Consider the following 17,188-nt stretch of genomic DNA (forward strand, 5'->3'; position numbering starts at 1 on the left):
CGATCCCTCCCCGTCCTGCTCATTTCCTGTCTCTACACTGTCCTATCCAATGGAGGTTAAAAAAAAATATTTCTTATTCTATTGGCAGATAATTTTGCTCATTTTAAGCATTCAATTCTAGAAAGAAGCAAAATTATCTGCCAATAGAGTAAGAAAATTTAAGGCTTGAAATTAGTAAAAGTGTCTCAAAGTAAGCTAAATAATCTTCTATTTGAGTTCTAGTAAACTTCTAATAAGAAATAATAGATAAATTCACCCATATTAAAGATATTTTCTCTCAACAAGAGATCATTTTTTGCAGTGCAGTAGTTGGTCAGAAGACCTCAGTGATCTCATGGATGTGTGCGGATGTAAGAGATCTGCTCTGTAGGGTGGAGCCAGTCCTTTCAGAGATTTAAAAACAAATAACAGAATTTTAAAATTTATCCTAAAGCGCACAGGGAGCCAATGAAGAGACTTAAGAACAGGAGTGATGTGCTCTCGCTTGCATGTTCTGGCCAGGAACCGTGCCGCAGCGTTTTGAACTAGTTGAAGCCTTGACAAAGAGGAGGAGCTAAGAGCAGCGTAGAGTGCATTGCAATAATCAAGGCGGGATGTAATAAAAGCATGTATGGCAGTCTCTAGCTTACCAGGTGATAAAAAAGGTTTGACCCTTGATAAGAGTCTTAAATGGGAAAAACTAGATTCGACTACATTATTTATTTGTTTCTCCAGTTTGAAATCTGAGTCAAAAATCACACCGACATTTCTTACAGAGTCTTACAAGACAGTCGAAGAGCTTTATAACTGACTGGGAGTCTGTGAGCTTCAGTGGCATGTAGATCTGGGTATCGTCTGCATAGCAGTGGAAGATGTTATATTTTCTTAGAATGGAACCCAATGGCAGAAGGTAAAGAGAAAAACAGGACAGGGCCAAGAATCAACTCCTGGGGGTCCCCGTAGGGGAGGGGTGCTGAGGAGGAGGTGTGTTCTCCAATGCTGACAGAAAAACTTCTGTCAGCAAGATAAGACTTGACCCACTCAAGAACCGTTCCCTTGATGCCAACCCACTGTTCTAGGCGATGTTTCAGGATGTTATGATCTACTGTGCCAAATGCTGCTGTAAGATCAAGAAGAACCAGGATCACACAGTCACCACTATCAGTGATTTGAAGCATGTCATTAAAAACTTTAAGGAGTGCCGACTCGGGACTACGACGAGCTTTAAAACCAGATTGAAATGGCTCTAGGAGATTATTTGTGTCTAAATAAGACTGAAGCTGTTTAAATACAATTTTCTCCAACAATTTAGACAAAAATGGGAGCTTGGATTTAGGCCTATAATTAGAGTAGACTGAAGTGTCCAGGTTAGGCTTCTTAATTAAAGGCTGGACAATAGCATGCTTAAAATGCCTGGGCACAATGCCTGATGTAAGACTGCCGTTTACGATGGCTAAAATACTGGCTCCAATAGTGTCTTTGATGAGACGAGGAGGGATGGTATCTGTAGGCCCAGTTGAAGGTTTCAGCTGCCCAATGGTTTCCAAGAGAAGAGACACAGGCTCAAAGTTGCTAAAGACTGTGGGGCATGTGACAGAGATGGATGGATTGTCCAAGGGGGGACATATAAGAGCTCCAATGCTTGAAGTCTTATCCACAAAAAACAGTAAAAAATGTTCACAGCTAGAGGGAGTAACATCACTCCAGGTAGACTGGGGTGCATTTAGGGCAGTATCAATGGTGTTAAATAATGTGCGCAGATTGTTACAGTTCTGTCGGACAATGTTAGAAAAATATTTAGTTTTTTCATTTTTAACAGTTTTTTGATATTTGACCCAGCAGAGAGAGAGACGACCAACCTCCAGCACAAACTGTTTACAACAGGAACATCAACAAAGGACTCAGTTTTGTTCCCCAAGTGAAGATCGACCCAAAACATCCATCAGAACTGAATTCCCATGATAAATTAGAGAGGAGATACAATTATCATGAGAAGTCCCAAAACTCATTAACGTGACCTAATTAGCAGTTCATTAGCAAAAATTTGACAAACAAGTGTTGTGCGGAAGGTTGAGTTCTTTCAAACAAAACAATCAGAACCGAAATCCATCGAGAACTGAGGGAGGAGACACGATTTAACTGAAAATAAAAAAGTTGTAAACAAATTGTTTACAACAGGAAACGCAACAAATAAATGACCAAGTTTTGTTCCTCAAAGGAAGATCAAGCCAAAACATCGATCAGAACTGGAATCGGATGAGAACTGGAGATAAATTTCTAGTCCAAGGCCTGGAAAATTCGTTAATTTGGCCTAATTAGTAACTCATTAGCAAAAAATTTGATAAAACAACTAAGTTTTGTGCGGAGTGATGATGAGTTCTTTCAAACAAAACCTGTGGAGAACTGATGGGCAAGAGACGATTTAACGGAATTGTAGACGACGGACACCACGTCATGGCAACAACTCATCAGCCTTATGGACAGGTGAGCGAATAAAGTGGACTGAATTCTATAAATCAGCACCTTAAAAAAAAAGAAAGAAAGAAATTGTATTTGTACTTCTCCGTCATGGAGCTGTTGGAAGATTTGCAGTTAAGATGATGCTGAATAAAAGTGTGTATCAGATAAAAGGGGTTTTTTTGCCATGAAAACTGATAACTACATTTCTGTAATAAATACAGTATTTTGTTCTTTTAGTACGCTCAGTATTTAGAGAATAACCCACGACTTCACTAACGTTTTAGTTTTCAATCAGATTTTATTCACATTTGAACTTCTGAAACAGAAAAAGCCCTGAAGGTGCCACTGAGCGTCTGCAGCTTCAGAGGCTGAAGGAGATGCTGTCGAGGTTCTCCTGTGGTCTCGACGCTGCTCGGTGATGAAGAGTCTCCGGCAAAACGTGAAATTATTCTGAACACAGAACTGTGAAACTGCACTTGTGATACAGTGGTGCTTGAAAGTTTGTGAACCCTTTAGAATTTTCTATATTTCTGCATAAATATGACCTAAAACATCATCAGATTTTCACACAAGTCCTAAAAGTAGATAAAGAGAACCCAGTTAAACAAATGAGACAAAAATATTATACTTGGTCATTTATTTATTGAGGAAAATGATCCAATATTACATATCTGTGAGTGGCAAAAGTATGTGAACCTTTGCTTTCAGTATCTGGTGTGACCCCCTTGTGCAGCAATAACTGCAACTAAACGTTTGCGGTAACTGTTGATCAGTCCTGCACACCGGCTTGGAGGAATTTTAGCCCGTTCCTCCGTACAGAACAGCTTCAACTCTGGGATGTTGGTGGGTTTCCTCACATGAACTGCTCGCTTCAGGTCCTTCCACAACATTTCCATTGGATTAAGGTCAGGACTTTGACTTGGCCATTCCAAAACATTCACTTTATTCTTCTTTAACCATTCTTTGGTAGAACGACTTGTGTGCTTAGGGTCGTTGTCTTGCTGCATGACCCACCTTCTCTTGAGATTCAGTTCATGGACAGATGTCCTGACATTTTCCTTTAGAATTTGCTAGTATAATTCAGAATTCATTGTTCCATCAATGATGGCAAGCCGTCCTGGCCCAGATGCAGCAAAACAGGCCCAAACCATAGTACTACCATCACCATGTTTCACAGATGGGATAAGGTTCTTATGCTGGAATGCAGTGTTTTCCTTTCTCCAAACATAACGCTTCTCATTTAAATCAAAAATTTCTATTTTGGTCTCATCCATCCACAAAACATTTTTCCAATAGCCTTCTGACTTGTCCACGTGATCTTTAGCAAACTGCAGATGAGCAGCAATGTTTTTTTGGAGAGCAGTGGCTTTCTCCTTGCAACCCTGCCATGCACACCATTGTTGTTCAGTGTTCTCCTGATGGTGGACTCATGAACATTAACATTAACCAATGTGAGAGAGGCCTTCAGTTGCTTAGAAGTTACCCTGGGGTCCTTTGTGACTTCGCCGACTATTACACACCTTGCTCTTGGAGTGATCTTTGTTGGTCGACCACTCCTGGGGAGGGTAACAATGGTCTTGAATTTCCTCCATTTGTACACAATCTGTCTGACTGTGGATTGGTGGAGTCCAAACTCTTTAGAGATGGTTTTGTAACCTTTTCCAGCCTGATGAGCATCAACAACGCTTTTACTGAGGTCCTCAGAAATCTCCTTTGTTCGTGCCATGATACACTTCCACAAACATGTGTTGTGAAGATCAGACTTTGATAGATCCCTGTTCTTTAAATAAAACAGGGTGCCCACTCACACCTGATTGTCATCCCATTGATTGAAAACACCTGACTCTAATATCACCTTCAAATTAACTGCTAATCCTAGAGGTTCACATACTTTTGCCACTCACAGATATGTAATATTGGATCATTTTCCTGAATAAATAAATGACCAAGTATAATATTTTTGTCTCATTTGTTTAACTGGGTTCTCTTTATCTATTTTTAGGACTTGTGTGAAAATCTGATGATGTTTTAGGTCATATTTATGCAGAAATATAGAAAATTCTAAAGGGTTCACAAACTTTCAAGCACCACTGTAGTTTTCCATGCTCAGTGTTTTGTGGAATAAACGACAGCTTGCACTAATAAAAGCTAATTTAATTTGAATAATTAAAATGTGGTGGGATGGATTTCACGTAAATGATGGTTACTGTCTTTGTATTTGAATTGAAATTAAATTTAAGCCTCTATTAATAAAACTGTCTACAAAATTTAACTTTTATAAAATCAAGAATTTGCTGGTGATTCCAATTTCTATTCATTTATCAGTAAGCGTCACGTCATACTCTTTAATGTGTTTAGTTACAAGTTTGTTCCTGTTCTTGCGTACATTATAGCAGCTGTAAACAGTCCTTCCCTCCCAGCTTCTCTTTCAGAGAGAATAAAATTGGGGGGGGGGGGGGGGGGGGGGAGCTTGTCATGTTCCTGAGAAACTGTAAAGAAATATAAACTCATCTGTCCTTACAGTTCCAGCGTCACCTCAGACTGTTCCACAGCGCCGACACTGGAGACTCCTTCCACATTTCTCCTCACAGAAAACTTCAGCACGTCATCGATTACACGCAATTCTTAATTCGTTTATGTAGCGCGTACAAGTCCCTGTGAATAATCAGTTTCTATAGAAACGAGAACGTATTCAACCTACTGTCAGAGCTGCAGTTATAGAACATTAATCAACACCTCCTGTCCAATCAGAATCCAGAATTCCACAGTGCTCAGGTGGAGTAAATTGTCATAAAACAAAAAGCATATTGACCTCTGACCCTGACAGCCAGAGACACCACAGAACAAAGACAGAAATGTGTTTGGTTCAAATTAAGGACGTTTCATAAGGACTCTTTTCTCCCCCTCGGTCTTATTCCTTAAAAATTCTTCTGTCTGTGCATTTAGTGCACATGAGCAGATAAATGAGTGACTAAAGCAGCGCTGATCTCCTGGAAACACTCGATGAAGATCTGGGATTCAGTGACGTCTCCCGAGGTCTCCAGACTCGCCTGGTGTTTGAGATCTTGGTGCCGTGACCCGGATATTACACTGCCGAGTTACAGTATCGGTCTGGGTTTGATGCACTTGTAAGGACAGAGCTGGACTGTTATTCCAGGTGTTGGATCAGAACATGGAGGATAAACATGCATCACTTCTGTAGTTCCTCCATTTTGTTTGGAGCCAGAACCTCACTGTGGTTACTAGGGCAAGCCGACATCTCAGAGTAAGATTTCTGCAAGTTTTTTTTTTTTTTCCATTTTAAAGTGAAAACACTCGTTAAATGAGATGCAGGGGGTTTGGATGGAACCACACTGCATCAAGGTCATAAATGAAATGATAAAAAAAAAAAAATTACTTGTTTTCTTTTTTTTGGGGGGCGAACAAAATTCGAGTTGAGCAAACATGGACCAGACACACACCAAGCTTCTGTTAAAGATTTGTAGAAATTTTAATGTACAATCATGTTCTGAAACAGCCATCACAGACCATGAAATTCAATTGTGCCTAACTGAAAATAAATTAAATACAATATTAAAAAAAATTAATCATCATAATAATAATAAATCCCCAAATTCCATTTCAGCTTGTAAGCAGTTCACGCTTAAGGAAAAAAAAAAAAAACCCACACATATATACACACACACACACACACACACACACACACAAAACAAAAAATGATGCAAAACAAATTCATTAATTCCTTCTTCAGTGATTGGCGCATCAGAATAAACATAAACACTGCTGTAAAGAGAAAAGAAACAACAACGTATTAACAGACTGCAAAAATTCAGTGTATCGTTCCTCAATATGAAGAAAGGCGTGTGGAGCTGGGAAGAGTCGGCTCACTGCGGTCACCTCGGCATCGCCAATAATCCGTTCTACGATTCAGAGCAATTTACAACATTTATATTAAAAAAAAAAAAAAAAGTTTTTTTCTTCTGTTCCTCATCATCAGTGTGGGTTCATCAGTGGCAGCTACATAATCTGTGAGCTTTACTATTAGATTTAACCTGCCTGTTCATTTTCCACTTTGTGGTTTTATTCTGTTTAAAAAAAAAAGTTATAAGAATGTAAACCATTATTAAATACGTTACTGGTAACATTGTCAACTGTGATTAAAAGTTTGCTGAAAGTCTAATCCCTTCCTCACCACAGACACACACGACTGAACACTCCTGACCCACAGTCACTCCAAAGGTCGGGAAAAACCTTCCACCAAACCGTTTCACGTACACGGCACTGTTCCCCTTTACTCCAAACGCAGCGAGACGGGCTCGGTGTCTGACGTTTCCTTACGCTACGTAGCTAACTGTTGTCTATCTCGGTGAAAATATTTTCCATAAATTTTCTTCCAAGCTCCATGACGACATCTTTGATGAAACGATTCTGTAAAGTAGCAGCGAGTCCATTCACACACATTAAAGCTCTACTACTTCAATTACACCTTTAGAATTTTCAGAGGAGGGGCCAATCTAGATGGGGGTGGGGTTGTGTGTGGGGGAGGAGTCATCCAAAACTGCTAAGAAAAAAATGACATTCATTCAATAATATTCCCTGATAACGATCCGGTGTTTACACTTAATATAATAAAATACAACAAATGTCAAACTATTTAACAGTTATTCCACGAACTCGAGTCGTACATGAGCCGATAGGTGACGACGTGCGCAGCACTGAGACTGAGTGGAATAACTCGTATTCTATCCACATTCACTGGATTTTGAGAAACGGAGCATTTTTATTTTTTTGCAAACTCAATAAATAAAAACTTTATACAAAACGTCCTACAAACTCATTTCCGCTTCGAATGTAAACCAACCGGTGAAATGACAGGAGCAATTTATGATAAACGCAATAATAATCATTCTTGAGAAATAAGAAAACATATACATACGTTCTTACCATCAAATACTTTTTTCCATATTTTGCTGTTTTTTTTTGTGGTTTTGTTTTCGAGTAGAGTTTTTATTTCATCCTTGGTTGGTTCAGCAACACGCCGCCATTTTGTTTTTCTCTACTCACGGTATACGAGCTGATACTCTAGTAGTAGAGTAGCCAATCAGAATGCACGATTGCTCATATCCAGTGAATGTGGAGAGAAGATAATTTCATCTCATCCCATTATCTCTAGCCGCTTTATCCTGTTCTACAGGGTCGCAGGCGAGCTGGATCCTATCCCAGCTGACTACGGGTGAAAGGCGGGGTTCACCCTGGACAAGTCGCCAGGTCATCACAGGGCTGACACATAGACACAGACAACCATTCACACTCACATTCACACCTACGCTCAATTTAGAGTCACCAGTTAACCTAACCTGCATGTCTTTGGACTGTGGGGGAAACCGGAGCACCCGGAGGAAACCCACGCAGACACGGGGAGAACATGCAAACTCCGCACAGAAAGGCCCTCGCCGGCCACGGGGCTCGAACCCGGACCTTCTCGCTGTGAGGCGACAGCGCTAACCACTACACCACCGTGCCGCCCGATAATATAATATACATTATTTTAAAAAGACATTGAGGTTAACGAGGACCTTTTAAGCCATGAAGAAATATTTACAGAAAAGATTTTGGTTGAGACAGACATTTATTACGCTGTTTATTCAAGTGCCTCCTAAAGAAGCGGACACGTCATCTCTGATCGACTACGTTTGAGGTAAAGGAATCACTGCGGATTACGTTTTTGGCTAATTAACGTTTACGATGTAGCACTTTAAGTGTTGCGCTTTTCCTGAAAGCTGTGCAGGTTTAAAAAAAAAAAATTTAATAATAATAATAATAATAATAATAGGATTATTTTCATCTCAGTGCTGGCCACACCTTCATATCTGTTGCAGTGAAACAGTGCATAATTAAATGCTGATAAAATTGTCTAAATCGCCTGCTTTGTATGTAAAGTATAATTTCAACCGTTTTTAATAATAATAATAATAATAATAATAAAGTGGTCAGCCGTGTCAGATAACACATCTAAAAGTAATATTTAAAACAAACAAACAAACAAACAAAACCCCTATGCTGTGGCTCTTGGTGGCGTGGTGGGGATTTGTTTCTCCTTGAACAGCTGACACTAGGCATGTGCCGATATTACGCTCACACCACGATAACGGCGTCACACATCACAGTTTACAATATTAATGCAGTTACGTACCAGCTCCGTCATCAACATGACGTCCGAATGGAGGACGCTTAGAAAAGACTCTAAACCCTAAAACCGATTATTGGCACATGCCTAGCTGACACGATTATTATTCAAGCTCGAGTTGCCAGAATGCGAAGAGGCGTTAGCCGTATTGTTCCACAAAACTACAACCAGCAACAGTTCAGGGAGCAGAGAGAGAGAGAGAGAGAGAGAGAGAGAGAGAGAGAGATTTTTAGACGTGTATATAATCAGGAGACGTTGACAGCCACAGATTCTGAGTAATGCGCTTCGTCCAGATGTTTGAGTCGTAGTGGAGTCTTAAAGCAGCACACCGAGATCCGAGTCGGGGTTCAGCTCTCCCCAGCGCTCACGTCCATTCCGAGAACTTCGAAGGATGACCTTCGACCTCTCCTTCTGCTCCGTGATGAAGTCCGAGACACGGATGAGCCAGTGCAAAACCGATAAACTCAACCCCTCCCCCCACCAAGTCACCTCAACCTGCCCCTAAACCCCTCCCCCCACCACAAAAAGGCGCCGTTTGAACCTCACAGAGATGCAACGTTCGTCATACGTCTTGGAAAGAGTCACACTCCCCTTTTTCTGCTTTTTCTCCTCCTCTCCACCTCTCCAGCATCTTTATGAGTTCGGACACGAAGCACACGGAGGACGTCAGGCACACCAGGAAGAGCAGATCTGCACACGGACAAGGGGGAGTCAAATTTCACCTGCGTTTAGATTTGTTCATGGAGGAAATGTGAACGAGTAGAAGAGGATGATATTGCTCTAAAGGAAGGTGGTGATGTTAAAGAAACAGTGAGACAAAAATTAAAGAAGAAAAAAAAAAAAACTAACGATAATACTCCGTTTACAAAACCTCAAATACAAAGTGAGCACAAAATGAATATATTATTGTAATAGTTCATGGAAAAACTTGCACTTTAAAGGGTTGTGTGTGTAAAGCGTGAGTGGATTGGGACGAGGCCGGCGTGTGGTTCGTTACCCAGAATGCTGAGGCTCTCAGTCTGAAAGACTTTCTGCAGTGGAGGGAAATAGATAACGAGCAGCTGCCCCATGATGGAGGCGAGTACAGCGAAGCAGAACGTCCTGTTACTGCACAAGCCCATCTCATGGACCATACGGGTCTGAGAGAGAGAGAGAGAGAGAGAGAGAGAGATGTAAAATTTAATGTAATTTCAACATAACTTTATATTTAAAAAAAAAAAAACACACCCCGAACAATGCAACTCCTTTAGTTTGTAACTTGAACATAAATTCAGCATAGCTATGTAACTGTTATCTAATTTTGTAACCAACAGGAACGTGTAACTCGTGTAACCAATGCACATTTTAATTTAAAAGTTCAATATAACTAAATTTAATTTAACTTTGTAACAGTTCAACTACGCAACCTTAAATTAACAAATCAGCTTTAACCTTAATATTTAACTAACAAATTTAGCATCGCTATGTAACTTTATTTTAATTTTAACTTGAACATAACTGAAAATTTTATACCACTTTATCAGAAGTTGAATCAAAGTAACTGATGTAACAATGAAACTTCATAACTAACGTAATTCCAAAGTAACACTGTAACTAACGCATGTAGCTAATCTGTAACGTTAATGTAATTTCGCTGTGGCTACGCAATTTCAGTTTAAACTTTAACGTAACTATTATGTAACTAATGTAAAAACAACCTCTCTCTTTTCTTACAGTGAGTGCAAGTGTGTGAACTTGCAACATATTGAGGACTGGAACATGTTTTTTTTTTTTTTTTACCAACAGAGTTAGGACACTTTTTGGGACGTGAGGAGGTTTTGGCTGGTCCTCACTTCCTCAAAGGGCCGTTAGAGGGTTTAGGTTTTATAGATCAGGTTAGAGTGAGGTTGAGCTTAGAGTTAGGCATGGGGTAAGCTGGCTAGGGAATGTATTATCAATATCAATCAGAGTCTCCACAAAGATCGAAATACAAGAGTGTGTGGTGTACACACCTGTGAGCGAGAGCTGAGGGCATTAAACATATCAAAGAAGACGAAGCAGGTGAAGGTCATGGTGGTGTCTCGTGGCGTGATCCCGTTGTCCCGCAGCTGCACACACACACAGTAACTGTCAACTGCACACCGAGTGTATGTAAATATTCATATGCTTCCATATAAGTATTGGCACCTTTCAATAAACTCAGATATTAATTGTGGGGTGCCAATACTTTTGAAGCCAGGAGGGGTTTTGCAGGAATAACTGCACTATGTTGATTGGCAAACTTTTTTTTTTTTTTTGCAGCTTTTGTTTTATGAAGAACATGGAATGAAGGGAATAAATAAATAAATAAATAAATAAATAAAGTGGAGTCTCACCTCCCTCCAGAAGACGAAGAGCGTGCCACAGACGATGATGAAGGACGAGACGAGCACCTTGACGATCAGGCTGCGTGTGAGGATGCTGTCTCGCACATTCCGCGGAGGTTTACGGATCACGTCGCCGTCCACAGGCTCCACACCCAAACTGCACGAGATCATCGCAAAACAATCAACAACTGAATATTAAACAAACAGAGCCGCAAAGAGCAGTGGGGGATTTGTTTAAAATTCCAGAGAGAGAGAGAGAGAGAGAGAGAGAGAGAGAGAGACCTCTGAGCTGGAGGTCCATCCATGATGATGTTGATCCAGAGGATCTGCATGGCGTTCAGAGGAGATGGGAAATTCATCAGCGTGGCCAGAGAGATGAGCGTCAGAGCCGCGATACTCCTAAGGAACAGCACGCGCGAAATATAAATATAAATTTAGACACGCTTAAACCGGTTATCTGCAATAATTCAGTCTCTTTAATATTATACTTGTTCATAACAAATATTTCATACAATTTTAGTCATTTTACAATTTTATCTGATACTTTGTTAAATATTTTGAATTATTGGCCTCAAAATGTGTGCACTAAAATAAACACGTTTTACTTTATATTTTTACTGTTTGGCCTCAGTGTATACACTGGAAATGAATAAAATGAAAGAGAAATTAATTTGAAATTCAATATATTTCAAAACTAACGAATCAGTTAATCAAATGATTTAATGAATAATTTGTGCATATAATTTCCATATGTAACTCAATAAAGTACATTTTTAAACCTGAAAGTTTCATTTCCGAGCCTCACTGGGGTTCCCCCCCCCCCTTTTTTTTTGCTGGTAACAGCATTAGGATCCTAGTCATGTGACCTGTGTGTTCGTTACTGTTATTCAGTGCCTAACTACGGACTCATTAACTGATGACTATACAGGACAAAGTGTAATAATAATAAAAAATTCACAGGAAGTGATGTAACATTTCTTAAAACACTCACGTGCTGAGCTGAAAGCGCACAAAGTTCTTGATGTTGTTGTAAATGCCTTTTCCCTCCTCGATGGCGGACCTGTGGAGAGCAGCAGGAGCCCCAGGGTCAGAGTCACCGCCTCACCGAGTTTTATTTTTACTCCTCGTACAGATCAAGAATATCAACACCACCTCTGAGACTGAAGTATGGGTTTTCAAAAATACTTTTTTTTTCTCTCATAGCAATTGGAGGAAAAAATATATTAAAAGTTCCATTACATGATGGTCTGGAAGTCGTCGTCCACCAGGATCATGTCTGCTGCTTCCTTACACACGTCTGTGCCGGACTGACCCATCGCCACGCCGATGTCGGCTGCTTTCAGAGCTACGGCGTCGTTCACACCGTCACCCGTCATCGCCACCACAGCACCGATATTCTGCAGGGACTGGGGACACGAAAACGCACATCTTACTATCACTATGAGGATCAGCGCAGCTAATCAATTTTAAATACGCCGAAATCTACCCCAGACCTTAACCTCAGTAACCAAAGCAAACATTTCAGCTCTTAATACTTTAAATAAAAGCTTCTATAAAAAAATAAAAATAAATAAAAATAAATAAAAAAGGAATTCCTTCTGGGCACCTTTAAAAAGGCAAAACTTAAATATTCCTATCATATTAGTTACATTGTGGGAACCTTTGGATTCCCACAAGGAAAAAAAGGAAAAAAGGGAAAAAAGAAGGAAAAAAAGGAAAAAGGAAAAAAAGGAAAAGAAAGGAAAAAAGGGAAAAAAGAAAAAAGGGAAAAAGAAAAAAGGGAAAAAGAAGAAAGAAAAAAGAAAAAAGGAAAAAGGGAAAAAGGAAAGGAAAAAAAGAAAAAAGAAAAAAGGAAAAAAGAGGAAAAAAGAAAGACAGAAGGAAAAAAGAAGGAAAAAAGGAAGGAAAAAAGGAAAAAAGGAAAAGGAAAAAAGGAAAAGGAAAAAAGGAAAAAAGAAGGAAAAAAGAAAGAAAGGAAAAAAGGAAAAAAGAAAAAAGGAAAAAAGAAAGAAAGAAAAAAGGAAAAAAGAAAGAAAGAAAGAAAGAAAATAGAAAAAAGAAAGAAAGAAAGAAAGAAAGAAAGAAAGAAAGAAAATAGAAAAAAAGAAAGAAGGAAAAAAATAAAAGAAAAGAAAGAAAGAAAGAAAGAAAGAAAGAAAGAAAGAAAGAAAGAAAGATCAAGTTTGCCTCAGTAAGCACGGACCTCTGGAAAAAATGTCACGTCTTCATGAGATTATTTATTAGTTTGACTCACCTTGACTATTTTCAGTTTGTGTCTGGGACTGGCTCTGTAAAACACCACTGCCTGTGGGGGCACACACACACACACACACACACTCACTGAGGACTTTATTCCTCACCAGGTCATTATGATGATTAATAAAACGATGGCGTTACCCTGGAGACGATCTGTGAGAGCTCCTGAACGTCCATGAGATCCACCTCGTCTCCAGACAAACACTGAGCTCCTTTGGCGTACAGACCCAGACGACTTGCTGCACACGTGCGCACACACACACACACACACACACACACACACACACACACGTGAATAATTCAAATCAAAATAACTCGTACAGGTGAGCAGGACGACAGCGAGCACTCACCGATGGCCACGGCCGTCTCCTGAGAGTCTCCGGTGATCATCTTGACGGACACTCCGGAGTCGACTAGCGTCATCACAGCTTCCTTTACACCAGACCTGGGAGGATCAATGATGCCAATCAGGCCGAGGAACGTCAGAGAATCCATTTCAGCTCCTGAGGCGAAGGCTAAAACTGCAGACATGATGATGATGATGAAGTTGATGATAATCACCACCACCACCACTAATCCCCAGTTCATGAGGTTTCTGTACCTCTGAGTCCTGCACTTCCCATGTAGGTCTTCTCCTGCTGGTACAGCTCCCTCTGCTGGTTAGTCAGAGGCAGTGATGCACCTTTACTGTGGTACGTCTTACAGAACTGGATCACTTTCTCGAAAGCTCCTTTCACGAAAAACACTCCGGGTTTGTCCTGCAGGTCACAACACACCACTGATTCAGATATAAAACACATCGTGCGTAACTCCTTGCATTAGCCTAATTGTAATTAGTAGATCAAAAGATGGTGAGCTGCTTTATATTTTATGATCGCAGATCCTCCGTCTGCGTGATCGCCGAGCTTCAGTAAATACACAGCAGAGAGAGATGGAGACCTGCTGAGTGCGATGGACGCAGCGAACAGCCATCCACTTCTTATCCGAGGAGAACGGGATCTCATCCAAACGCACAAACTCCTGCTGCGTGCTTTCCAGTCCAACCTGTATGTAATGCAGAGAAAATATCTGAGTACATCAAGAAAGGAAGTGTCAGCTGGGGCGCTCATGTGGCTAGGACATCCAATGAAACGTTAAAACATCTGATGTTTTGTTAATTTAAAAAGTAATCAAAATTCAAGAAGATTTGGGAAAAACCATTGAAACATTTTTCAAAAAAATCTTATCTAAAAGGAAGACGGACGCTCAAACTAACTTATAACAAGTTAGTGCCTTAAAGGGGAACTGAAGGCAAATTTAGCATCAAAATTCTATTTCTCATTTTATTAAATATCGGAATGCATGTTCGATCGCTATTTTGTCGCTGCTAGAGCAAGTTGAGTGTTTGAAATCTGCTCTGTAATATATATCAGTCCATACGTCAAAGCAATGGCCGTAAACAAGATTCATTGAGACCTGTGCGAGACATCGTAGGACGGAAGTAAAACGTACAGCAGAAATCAAAGTGACCGACATCTGCCAACGTTGTCAAAAGCCGCGCGCGCCCTCTTTCGAATGCTGACGTAATCAAGCCGGAAGTTTGTTTTGTTTTGATAGCAAATCAGGAAAGTTTGAAAAAAGTCGGCAGTAATCGTCATTTAAACTCATTTTTGTGCAATACTTCGTTTGGAAAACAGTTTTCAAAATGGCGGCACTGACACCTGGCTGACACTTCTTCACGTTTCGAAGTCTCGCACAAGTCTCATGAAGATCGCGCGGATAAGCGACGCCTGCCGTGGACCAAACGAACTAAATTCAACACGGCTAAAAACCGAATAGGCCGATAAGTATAATATTTAATTAGCCTAGTAAACTAGACCCACCCGCCTAGTGGCCAAAAATATTTTTGCCTAGCAAAATTTTTGTCTAGCCTCGCACCATATAAACAAAAACACCCCGGGCATCAAATCGTGCCCGCCAATCACAACGCAAGGTTTGTGAGTTTTGTTTGGATTCTTTGGGCGGGCTTTTGCAGGAGTGACGACAAAGCTGCACGACGCTGGAGAAAGCACAACAGGAAAGATGGCTACGGCTAGTGAACAGCGCACGTTTGACTCCACTTTGGAATCAGTTTTAGAAGAATTAGACTTGGAGTTTTCGTTGAAACATGAGCAGGAAGAGGCTCTCCGCTCATTCCTTTTCAAGAAGGACGTTTTCGCTGTTTTGCCGACCGGCTATGGCAAAAGTCTGATCTACCAGCTGGCTCCGCTCGTAGCCAAAAGGATGGGGCTAGTTTGTGCAGTACGAAGAATTAATAAACAGCTTTGAAACATTACTTTTTGATTGTTTCTTATTTTCCCGTTATTTTAAATTTAAGGGAAATTATTTCACCAAACACCACTAAATAAAAACTCTCAAAAACAGTTTAAGCAAACCCTTGAAAAAAATAAGAGTGTATGTTAAGTATGTGGTACAGACTCCAAACTTGTGGTCATTATCTCCAAACTTCTTAATATCTAGAACCTGTTTATTAATTAATATGCATTTTGAAAAATTATTTATTTCAAGGCCTCCCCTACTGCGCGCTCTGACTACGTCACAGTCACTGTTGCGCTGATTGGTCAGAGCGTTGGCCTATACGCACAGAGACAGTTTGAAAGACAGCGGTTTGTTCCTCCTACCCGCTTCGGAAATGTCTACGGATCGAGGCCAGACTAAATATTCACATTTAGTCTGGCTTGCCAGGCTAATATTTAATTGCAATTAGTTGCCAATACGAGTCACAATATAAGGTTAATAAAACCGAAAACGTAATTGAATAACGTTAATTAAGAAATAAAGCAAGTTTAAAAATGACTTCAGTTCCCCTTTAAGTTCCAAAAGGAATAATAGGTCAAGAAGTGTGTATGCACACGAGCACACACACCAACCAGCATACATACCAAAGTCTTAGCAATGCAGAGAAAACACAATATTTAAGCTGTCATCAAGCTGTTCACACTGCCGATAGAAATTACACGCAGGAATCCATGACATATTTAGTGCGTGCGTGTGTCCAACGTTTGTTTGGTATTCCAGAGAATATTATTTGAGATCTGATCTCATGAGAGCTATTCAGAAATATTACCAAGACAAATGATCCTTGGGTAAATATCCCTGACTTTAGAGTCTGATGGGCGAGGGAGAAAGAGGGAGGAGAGGAAAAAAAAAAAAAAAAAAAACACTAGGAAGAAATGCAGAAGTCTGTACGCAGCCTTTGTGGACTGTCAATGCGTTCAATACCATCAACTGCGACGTGCTCTTCATGATCCTTCACAAGCGGTATACATGCAGCTGTCTTACTCTGGCTAGCTTTCAAGAAACTCAAGCACACGTGCAGTGTACAGATCAGATCAGATCAGATCCCGCTACAATGGCCATCCCTTTGATCTGTGCAGACTTGTGAAGACTGAAGTCCTCACTGAGTTGATCAGAGAGTCTCAGTGTGATGACATCACAACCCTCAGTGACAGAGGGTTCGTAGTTGCTTTTGACCTCCTACACCGACCTTGTGAAGCGGATGGGTTTGCTAATCAATAAAACAAACTCCGTGCAGCGACGATACACCCGAGCGCTGTATAGATGCTGCTAAATCAGCAAACACCACCTGCTTTAAGTTCCTCAGCCGTTCCGTCAGCAGCGACGGCTCCGTGAAAGATGAACTCGCATGCCGTATTCAGGCGGCATTGTGTTGTGCGCGCGCGAGTTTAACTGTGAAGTGCATCAGTTAAACATTTTAAAACCATATCGGATGAATTTCTATCAGCTTCGGTGTCACGATCAGAAAAGCCAAAGTGGCGTCACGTCTAATCTAATCTAATCTAATCACAGCTGTTCATCTTGTGAGTGTGACTTCAGTCTCCAGTTTTTAATCAATAATCAAGAAATACATTTGATCTGGTGTGAAATATTTCCTACATATTTTTGTATTTGTCCAATTCTG

At 40.4% G+C, this 17,188-nt stretch overlaps 1 protein-coding gene across 10 annotated transcripts in view; it reads right to left on the reverse strand.

Moving 5' to 3' along the window:
• Positions 1–9,138: 9,138 nt before the first annotated feature.
• atp2c1 (ATPase secretory pathway Ca2+ transporting 1) overlaps positions 9,139–17,188 on the reverse strand; it is a 33,013-nt gene continuing 24,963 nt past the window's right edge. For all 10 annotated transcript variants that reach the window (XM_060900479.1, XM_060900480.1, XM_060900483.1 and 7 more), the window contains 12 exons: positions 14,167–14,271; positions 13,829–13,985; positions 13,578–13,748; positions 13,369–13,466; positions 13,226–13,276; positions 12,211–12,377; positions 11,963–12,031; positions 11,254–11,370; positions 10,981–11,128; positions 10,618–10,713; positions 9,624–9,765; positions 9,139–9,316 (listed from right to left, as the gene is read on the reverse strand). In XM_060900479.1, the coding sequence (XP_060756462.1) occupies positions 9,189–9,316; positions 9,624–9,765; positions 10,618–10,713; positions 10,981–11,128; positions 11,254–11,370; positions 11,963–12,031; positions 12,211–12,377; positions 13,226–13,276; positions 13,369–13,466; positions 13,578–13,748; positions 13,829–13,985; positions 14,167–14,271 (1,449 nt within the window). In that variant the 3' untranslated portion in view covers positions 9,139–9,188. The remainder of the gene's footprint in view (positions 9,317–9,623; positions 9,766–10,617; positions 10,714–10,980; positions 11,129–11,253; positions 11,371–11,962; positions 12,032–12,210; positions 12,378–13,225; positions 13,277–13,368; positions 13,467–13,577; positions 13,749–13,828; positions 13,986–14,166; positions 14,272–17,188) is intronic.

This window comes from Neoarius graeffei, chromosome 19, assembly GCF_027579695.1.
Source record: "Neoarius graeffei isolate fNeoGra1 chromosome 19, fNeoGra1.pri, whole genome shotgun sequence".
Lineage (NCBI taxonomy): Eukaryota > Metazoa > Chordata > Actinopteri > Siluriformes > Ariidae > Neoarius > Neoarius graeffei.